This window comes from Triticum dicoccoides, chromosome 2B, assembly GCF_002162155.2.
Source record: "Triticum dicoccoides isolate Atlit2015 ecotype Zavitan chromosome 2B, WEW_v2.0, whole genome shotgun sequence".
NCBI classification, from domain to species: domain Eukaryota; kingdom Viridiplantae; phylum Streptophyta; class Magnoliopsida; order Poales; family Poaceae; genus Triticum; species Triticum dicoccoides.
The window spans coordinates 771,455,120-771,464,592 of record NC_041383.1 but is presented as its reverse complement, the minus strand read 5'-3'; the positions used below and the strand labels follow the sequence as shown (position 1 = coordinate 771,464,592).

Here is a 9,473-nt window from a genome sequence, read left to right as displayed (position 1 = left end):
GATGAAAAATATTAGCTTGTATAGATAATTTTAAAAAGAATAGTAGCATGATAAAAAAGCAAAGTTTGTAACACAAACCTCCATTTCGTCGTACTAATTGCTTTTCGCAAACTAGTACATGGGCAAAAACTGTACGGAGGCGATTTTTTTAAGGAGGATAGACCCTCGGCCTCTGCATCTGGACGATGCATGCGACCATTTTATTAATTATTTACAGAGGCCATACAAAGTAATACATCAGTCAGTCTGAAGCCACCATCTAGGCAGCACCTATTGCTACTCCTATCCCATTGATGAAGGTGTGCCGAATATCCGGACATAATACCAAATGCACATCGCACTGAACCCTAACATCTAAAGCCGGATGCCCCAGCCTAGCCACAGACCGGGACTAGGTCCCATACCGGACCGACGCACTCTCAGAGGCTGCTGCCGCCATCTTCCACCGATCCATCTCCAGAGCAGAAGCTGACCCATCGACCTTGCCTGGCCTGCCATCGATGCCACCACGACGCCAGGCAACTCCACCATCCTGCACGTATCTGTCGACACGCGCGGTCGCTGAACCTTCGCAGCACCATGCCATCGGGATTCGCCATCGGCCTTGCGGTGGATGAGACACAACTCTTCCACTTGTCATGTCCAACCAGCACTTGCTCCAAAACGATGCCCTCAGGAGGGACAACGGCAACAAAGGTGCCATCATCTTCCGATCCTGTAGATCCAGTTCTAGGGTTTCCCTCGGAGCATCACGAGTGGGGGTGCCACGACCTGCAACAATGATGCCTCGAGAAGGGAACGACGTCATAGACGCCGCCATCGTCTGCCATGACCAAAGTCGGCGCTATTTTCACCGGAAGGCGCGTCCCCCCAACCTCGCAGCTGGCTGAAACCGAACGGAGCCTCGTTGTGGAGACGAGGGCCGGCGGCGGCACGCCGGCAGGAAGCCTCCAGCCGCCCCTCACCGATCCTTCTCGCGCCACGGAGGCGATTTAATGGTATACAAACATCTATATACTACAAGAAACTTGCTTTTGTGAGATAAAGTTCTTTTTTGAAAAAAATGTGTCAGAATATGTCCATTTGAATGTAGTGTATTTTTGAAGTTCCGCAATACATATGCATTTCGCTCGCATCATCTATTTTGTCTATACTTGTTGATTTTGCTACTGTCCATGTGTAGTTCGTTTGCGCACCTCGGAAAGTGAAAATGCATGCATGCTCTTTAGCATTCGGGTTTATCGTAACCATGCTTAAATGCTAATTCCATCACAAAAGTATATGTATTTCACAAGTTCTAAAGCGAGATGTTTTATTGGACTAGTAAGATGCCCGTGCTATGCATAGCACGGGATCACACAAAATTAGTTGAATTTAAGTTATAGTCAGGAGCCATACGTTGCTATGGACAATAAAAAAAGTACCGGGACATATTCAGGAACCGGATATTGCTACAAAACAATAAAAAAGGTACGGAGACATAGTTAGGAACCAGAAGTTTGCTATGGACAATAGAAAATATATTGAGACATTGATCGAAATGATGCTATATTGTTGATAGGTACACATCAAGCACAATCAGACATATGGTATATTTGAACAAAGCAAGAAAATGAACAGCACTTGCAATACATTTTTACTGAGCAAATAAACAAAATGTACATTAAAACATGCTTTGAAATCATGTGAATATAGAAGGGGAGAGTGCACATGTACACACACACACACAAAGTCATACTGGACCTCTTGTAACTTGCTTACATCAACCATGTTTCGGCAACAAAAAATATACCAATAACACACAGTAAGGAAGCAAATGTTTGTGGTGTCACCGGAAAAATGGATGTGGAGCTACCTAGCAAAGGAAGGGCGTCGATGACCAAGAGACTTGCTGTAGGCGTCATCCAAAAAATTTGAACAGACGGAGTAACAAAGAGAACTACCAAAAAATAATTCAAACACAGGTATGATTTGTTTTTTTACAAAATATCAGGAACACTAAAGCAAGTACTCCCTTTGTCCGGAAATACTTGTCGCAGAAATGCATAAAGATAGATGTATCTAGAACTAAAATACATCTAGATACATCCATTCCTCCGACAAGTATTTCCGGACGGAGGGAGTATCTAAGTTATTTTTCTAAACTTCTCTGCAAAAACTACATAACCATACATAGGGAAGAAATTTTAGATGACTGACCCTAGTTAAAAAGACTGAATTTTTACAGCCACGAAATTGCACTTTATTCATACCTTGTACTACATGCCGAGAACCTCTTTGTAGACCATTTCTTTGTAAAAGTTGCAATGAAGTTGGGCTGGCCTTCCTTTTGCTTATTCAAGAGAGTAAGGTGCCCGAGCGTCAGTATGGAACAATAACATGCAAATGCCGATTAACTGTATTGTGATATTTCCTACATGTCTTAGTCTTCTTACCTATATCGTCTCCACCCATCACTCAACTCACGGCTCCCAACTCACAGATCTCCACTGTAGAACATATTTTCTCATCACATCCAAAACATCCCTAGCCCATTTCTACCAAATACAACTACCAAATACAATAACCATTGATAGGCCAACAACCATGAACAGCAATAGAGCTGCGGTACTTGGGTAACCAAATTAGTACTTGGGTGCTCATGATGAAACCAAATCAGCTATTGGCAGCAAGGACACGAGATAAATAGAACTTCTTGAAGTGCATTACTTGTATTAGGAATTTAAAACAGAGACCATCCACATAGATATTGACAGTAAGGTCGCAGCTTTGTACTATTAGAAATGCTAGTTCCACAAAATTTTGGAGTTCATCCCGCAGATAATACGAAGAGGAAATTCCTCATCCATGAGCTTTCATATGGCAAGCATGTCGAGATACAAGCTTCCTCTAAAGGTATATTGTCCAAAATTGCAGTTCTATTATCCAGAACTTCATCTACACGCAACTTACTACTTATGTATTGGATCACAGAACAATAGTAACCAACAATTGCAGAAAAGAATTTGATCATAGGCAGGGAAAATTATATGAGTACATCTGTATATGTACCAAATATGTTGATATTCATGCTATTGTTCTGACATGTAGCAGTACATCAGTATCCGCCCGTCGCCTTCATTGCAGTAAGCATGGAGGCGAAGAAGGTTGACATGGCAGAACCTGGCCATCACCTCCAATTCTCTTGCGAAATCACTTTTGCATTTCATTGTGACAGCACTGCCAAAGCCTCTTCAAACAATTGTTTTCCCATCAGATAATGGCCCTAGTGACTGATTACAATTTTTTTAATCTATTTGATTAGCCTATATCTCTTAAAAGAGATTATTAAACTACAGGAGAACCGAAGTTGATCAATAAACATATCACACACGCAATATTGGGGATGAAATATAGGTGTGCGCACCTCCTGGCAAACGAAATTGCGGCGCAAAGCGTGCAGGCAGAGCATGGCAACAGCCACGGAATCGTCGCCAAGGAAGACTCCTCGGCGACACACACCAACGCTCGGCTGCATCGGATGATGCTGTGTCAGCGAGATTGTGCTGCTAACAAAGCATATTCCTGGAAGTCAACAATTGAAGCGGGGTGGCCTCGGCACAATAACACTTACAGTTCAGAGCATGTACTGCCCATCAGAATAAACACTTGAGTCCTCGACTCCTCCTCTGTGGCGGAAGAAGCTGCTTTCCGTGAGCGCGGAGTACGCGGCCGCCGGGAGGCAGATATTGGCGTACACATCGGCACCGGCATTGGGCACGCCGCGCCAGCTGAGAGTGGCATGGACGGCCCGTAGCTCGATGTCCTTAACAACGGCAGCCTAGACTTCGTGCGGGATGGCAGTGTAGAGAAACTTGGCATGCCAAGCAACCACCGCCATGTCTCCGTCTCCGATGGCCGGGCTGCATGGTCAGATCTAGAAGGAGAGATACTGGGGCAAGCTCAAACCCAATTCCGATTTGCTAAGATCCCCTATCTACAAGCATAGCTATACAACAGGAGGGATCCTTGCCCGCTCCAATCAACTACTGCGGTCGCCCGGAAAGAGAGGCGAGGAGCTGGCGGCGAGGAATTTGGCAGGGTTCTCGAAGCTCGTTTGTTGCGTCGCGAGAGGAGGAGAAACGTCTCGACTATTGGCGTTGTGTTTCCGAACTCTTCCCCAAAGTTCTGTCCATTACGGGGGTGTTCTTGCAAAAGTGTGAGTCATGTGGCTCGGCCACAACCCATCTCAATCTCAGCCATACATTCAGATCGAATGGTGCACATTGCGCGAAGGCAGGCACACCATCACCACCAACTGACATTTTTATAGGAGTAGAGATGTGTTTTACGGGAGCAGCTAGTAGCAAACAAAACTTTCCTCATCCAACGGCAAAGAGAGGGTCCAGCGTTTTTCTTACCCAGAAGATCCTAGTCCTGCCCAATGTTTACTGGTGACATTACCGATCACACACGAGAACTGAGATACTGCCTTTTATTTCAAAATATGTCCTCCCACACATAGCACATTTTTAGTTGGAACAAAAGTTCAATCGGCTGCCATGCATTGCCACTAGTGTGGAGAACCTTCACAATATTTCTTGCACAGAGCGACTGTGAGATAGCACAAATCTGTCACGTCGCAACAGTGGCACTTTCCATCTAAATGGCAGGCGTCAGACGCTTTTTTATAGACGCACAACCCGTTTGATAAGCTGATCTTAGAATTACCGTCATGATTTGACCTGTGGGAAAAGAGTCAAACAATTGATATTAGTACGTACTATGATTTCGGATTCATTAACAAAGAAGCACAGATGCATGGTAGCAGACTGACAAATAGGAAAATGGTAAGTTGAGACCACCACCTGCTGGCTGCGGCGGCGGCGTCCGCAACATGGCCGCCTCAGAGGGGGTGCTGAAGAAAGGGTAGACCTCGAACCGGACGGAGCAGGTCCGGAAGATGACCTGGCCACCCCGCCTCCCGGCGCAGCAGGTGGGGATCCTTGAGACGGCAGTGACGAGGCAGCTGTGGCAGTCGTCCTTACCGAGGTCCCGCGTGCACTGCGCCATGCCGTAGATCCTGTCGGAGGACGTCACGTCGGCCGTGCCGACGGCGAACATCCGCGGAGACGCGTACGCCGCCCTCTCGGCGAGGCTGCCCATCAGCGGGGCCAGCAGCGACGCGAACCGCTCCGGCTGCGTCGCGTTCTGCGGATTCCGCCGGTACTTGACCCGCGATGTGTCGGCGGCGCCGAAGAAGCTCGCGCTGGCGTGCCGCAGCAGGCAGGTGTCGTGGACCAGCATGTAGTTTCTCCGGCCAGGGCACTTGCCGGCCATGTCCCGCGCCGAGGCGTTGAGGCACGCGAGGCAGTCGGACGCGGTGACGTCGGCGCGGCACTGCGCGAGCCCGTACGCCCTGTCGGGCGCCGCGCCGGTGGCGTTCGTCGCGAATCCTGACGCCGCGCCGGCGGCGGCGGCGGGGAGGGAGGAGAGGAGGGAGTCGAGGTTGGCCTGGAAGACGCCGCCGCGCCCGCGCGTGTGGTTCACGTCTCTTGGGCACTCGGAGTGGGAAGGGTTGCCGGCGTGGGCTGCGGCGACCAGGAGGAGTAGGGGGAGAAGGGCTCGTGGTGGATACGGCGCCATTGTTGCGGCATGTACTCTGGGGATCGCTTGGGCGGCAATCATAAGGTGGTGACTACGGCTCCCTCTTAGATATGCTCGTAGGCCCGCGCTCGAGGGCGATGCAGCACATGCATGTCAATGATCTGTCGACGACATCGACTTAATTACGTAGTGCGCGCGAGCGTGCACTCACATGCCGACGAACGGTGCCGTCCGTTCCCTCTCACTCTTATCGTCCTTTCCGATGATGCTACTGCTGCCGGGCTTGGTACGAACCATTGTCTTGTCACCAGGTGATGGGACTTGTCGATTTGTGTTGCCTTAGAGCAACTCTAGAAAGTGGCCGTGTCGGCGATTGCCATCCGTGGAGCGAGCTCCAAATAAATATGTAAGCTGGGGCAGGTGACGCGCGAACTCAGTGCCGCTATAGTTTGGTACCCGTAACTCAAAACACTTCGAATCGCTTCACATCTACTTCCTCCATTCCTAATCGCTTCACATCTACTTCCTCCGTTCCTAAATATTTATCTCTCTAGATTTTTCAAATGAACTATCATATATGGATGTATATAGACACATTTTAGAGTTTAAATTCAGTCATATTGCTTCGTATGTAGTCATTTATTGAAATATCTAGAAAGACAAATATTTAGGAACGGAAGGAGTAAACGTCTAATATTTGGACAAACATGCACGCAGTTTTTGACAAGTTGGATGAACAAAAGAATCACACCGGTGCTCATAGGGGTAGGATGTGCGTGTGTGCGTTCATAGGGATGAGTGTATGCGCGTGTATATGAGTGCTTGTGTCTGTACTGATGTTTGAAAAAAACTGATATTGTGCTCAGCAATGCGTTCATCTCTCAACCGATCCTCCCCTCTTTAATTTGGAGGCTACCCGCCTCCATCTCCTGCCGAATCTGGAGCCTTTGCTTCTCCATCTCTTCCTAACGCTCTCTGCTCTCTTGCATTTCATCTCATCTCTCCTTCTTATCTCTATGTTTCTTCTCTTCTATCCCTAACTTTTCTTGCTTCCTCTTCTTGGTGTACCCGTTTCTTGTGTGAAGTTTCGGAAGCGTTTCTACCTACCGTAGTAGGCCGTTGGTTGCGTGTTTATATAGGATCAGAATAGCCCTTGATCACGGCATTTACATGGAGGGATTGTTACAAAACTTGTGGTATAAGAAGATAGAGATAAGATACGAATCTGAACAGCCTAGGGTTCGGTTTAGCTTTATCTTAGCTAACCGAATACATCAAGATCTATCTCTAAAATTATTCTAACGTCCCCTCTCAATCACACCTTGGTCAAGGTGAGATTGCGCCTGAAGTTCTCCAAGTTTTTTACAGGCAATGCCTTCGTAAACCCATCAGCAATCTGATCCTTTGAAGAAACAAACCTTATATCAAGAAGTTTGTTTGCTACTCTTTATCTAACAAAATGATAGTCAATTTCAATGTGCTTGGTTCGGTCATGGAACACAGGATTAGCAGATAAATAAGTAGCTCCAAGATTATCGCACCAAAGACATGGAATTTGTCTTGTAAATACTCGGAGTTCTTTTAGAAGTGACTGTACCCAAATGATTTCTGCAGTTGCATTGGCTACAGATTTATATTCTACCTCTGTACTTGATCTAGACACAGTAGCCTGTTTCCTGGCACTCCAGGATATTAAATTTGGACCAAAGTAAACTGCAAAACCACCTGTTGACCTTCTGTCATCAATATCACCTGCCCAGTCTGCATCTGAGAAGGCACTCAAAAGAGTAGAGGATGACTTTCTATAGGCTAATCCTGAATTCATAGTGTGCTTGACATATCTAGGAATTCTTTTAGCTGCAGTCCAATGGACTGTGGTTGGTGCATGCAAATATTGACATAGTTTATTGACTGAAAAAGAGATATCTGGCCTTGTAAGAGTCAAATACTGTAATGCACCAACAATACTTCTGTACCTTGTACCATCTTCTGATGAAAGAGGCTCTCCATCATGAGCTGATAATTTTCAGTACTGGACAAAGGTGTGGGTGCTGGCTTGCAGTCTTTCATACCCACTTTGGTTAGAAGATCCAAGGCATATTTTTCTTGTGTTAACACAATACCATCATAAATTTTCTTTACCTCTATTCCAAGGAAGAAATGCAGATCTCCCAGATCTTTTAGAGCGAAGGTTGAGCTCAAATCCTTTAATAATGCTGACACGGCTTCTTGAGAAGAGCTTGTCACAATAATATCATCAACATAAATAAGAACAAATATGGTCACCATGGACTTATTGAAGATAAAAAGTGAGGTGTCAGCCTTTGAGGGAATAAATCCTAACTGCTGAAGTTTAGAGCTCAACCGAGCGTACCATGCCCTTGGAGCTTGTTTAAGCCCATAGAGTGCCTTGTCTAGTTTGCACACATGAAAGGGTGAGTTTTTACATTCATAACCTGGTGGTTGCCTCATGTAGAACTCTTCTTCCAAAACACCATGAAGGAACGCGTTCTGCACATCTAGCTGTCGCAAGCTCCAACCCCTGGATACAACAATAGATATAACAAGTCGAATAGTAGCTACTTTAACAACTGGACTGAAGGTATCTTCATAGTCTATACCATATCATTGCTTAAACCCTTTTGCTACTAATCTGGCTTTATACCTATCTATGCTACCATCAGCTTTCTTTTTAATTATGTATACCCACTTACAGTTTATGATATTTTTACCACTGTTTGCAGGAACTAGATGCCATGTTTTGTTCTTCATGAGTGCTTGGTATTCTTCATCCATTGCCTTTCTCCATCTTTTATCATCCAAGGCTTCTTGAACACTCTGTGGTTCACCTGTGGAACATAACGAAGCATATTTAACTTTGAATTTTTTTTCATATAAAACTGTGCCATCTGAAGGCAACAGTGGCTTCCGGATCCCTGTTTGGAGTCGTGTACGCCCTAAAACAGGAGCTTCTAGAGTTGGAGAATCTTCACTTTGCACAGAAGATCCAGAAGCACTTGTCCCATGCGGCACTGGGAATGAAGTAGGGTTTTCTTGCCCAACTAGCGTGTCTTGCACAGCACCTGGTCACCTGGCCCGCGATGGCAACGGCGCACTCATCACGGATGGAGAGGCGCGCGCGGGGCCGGCTGACGTGTCGTCTACCTGTTGGCGTGGGTGGCGAGATGAAGAGGCGCGCGCGGTACTGGCTGACCGGTCGCCCGCTGATTGCTCCACGCCGCTGCTGCTATCTGGTGTTGACGCGCTCCCGCCGCTGCCTGGCGCTGACGCTGCGTCGGATCCCGTGCTGCCTGCACCCATATCTGCATGGGATTGCATGCACGGACCTGCATCGGATCTTGTGCCACTGTCTCTTAGCGTGACATACGGTATAGACCCCATATTTAGTCCGTTTGGCACCAAATTTGCATCATCTTCTGCCAAATTTTCACCTGCACTTTCTGCATCATCTGAACAACGTGGATTAGTACGAGTAATAGCCATATTATTTTGGTCATCTCCATTACTACGCCCATGATCAGAAAAGGTGGATGAGTGAAGATGATCGGGAAGGAGCAAAATTTCTTTACGTAGGAGAGCCCCAGCATTAGGATGAAGTGATGCAAATGGAAAGACAGTTTCATCAAATATAACATCACGAGAGACATATACTTGGCCGGTAGAGACATCTATACACTTGACCCCCTTGTGTCGAGGACTATAACCTAGGAAAACACATTGTTTGGAACGAAAGGCAAGCTTGCGAGCGTTGTATGGCCTGAGGTTGGGCCAGCAAGCGCATCCAAACACACGTAGAGATTCATAGTTTTTTTTTTGATATAGTCATTCATACGGGGTGTCAAAATTGATGGCACTACTTGGCAAAA

At 46.6% G+C, this 9,473-nt stretch overlaps 1 protein-coding gene across 1 annotated transcript; it reads right to left on the bottom strand.

Moving 5' to 3' along the window:
* Positions 1 to 4,448: 4,448 nt before the first annotated feature.
* LOC119368694 (cysteine-rich repeat secretory protein 38-like) lies at positions 4,449 to 5,679 on the bottom strand. The gene is made up of 2 exons (XM_037633877.1): positions 4,848 to 5,679; positions 4,449 to 4,724 (listed from the first exon to the last, which is right to left on the bottom strand). The coding sequence occupies exons 1-2, from the start codon at positions 5,665 to 5,667 to the stop codon at positions 4,642 to 4,644; spliced, it is 903 nt and encodes a 300-aa protein (XP_037489774.1). The 5' UTR covers positions 5,668 to 5,679; the 3' UTR covers positions 4,449 to 4,641.
* Between the last annotated feature and the right edge of the window lie 3,794 nt (positions 5,680 to 9,473).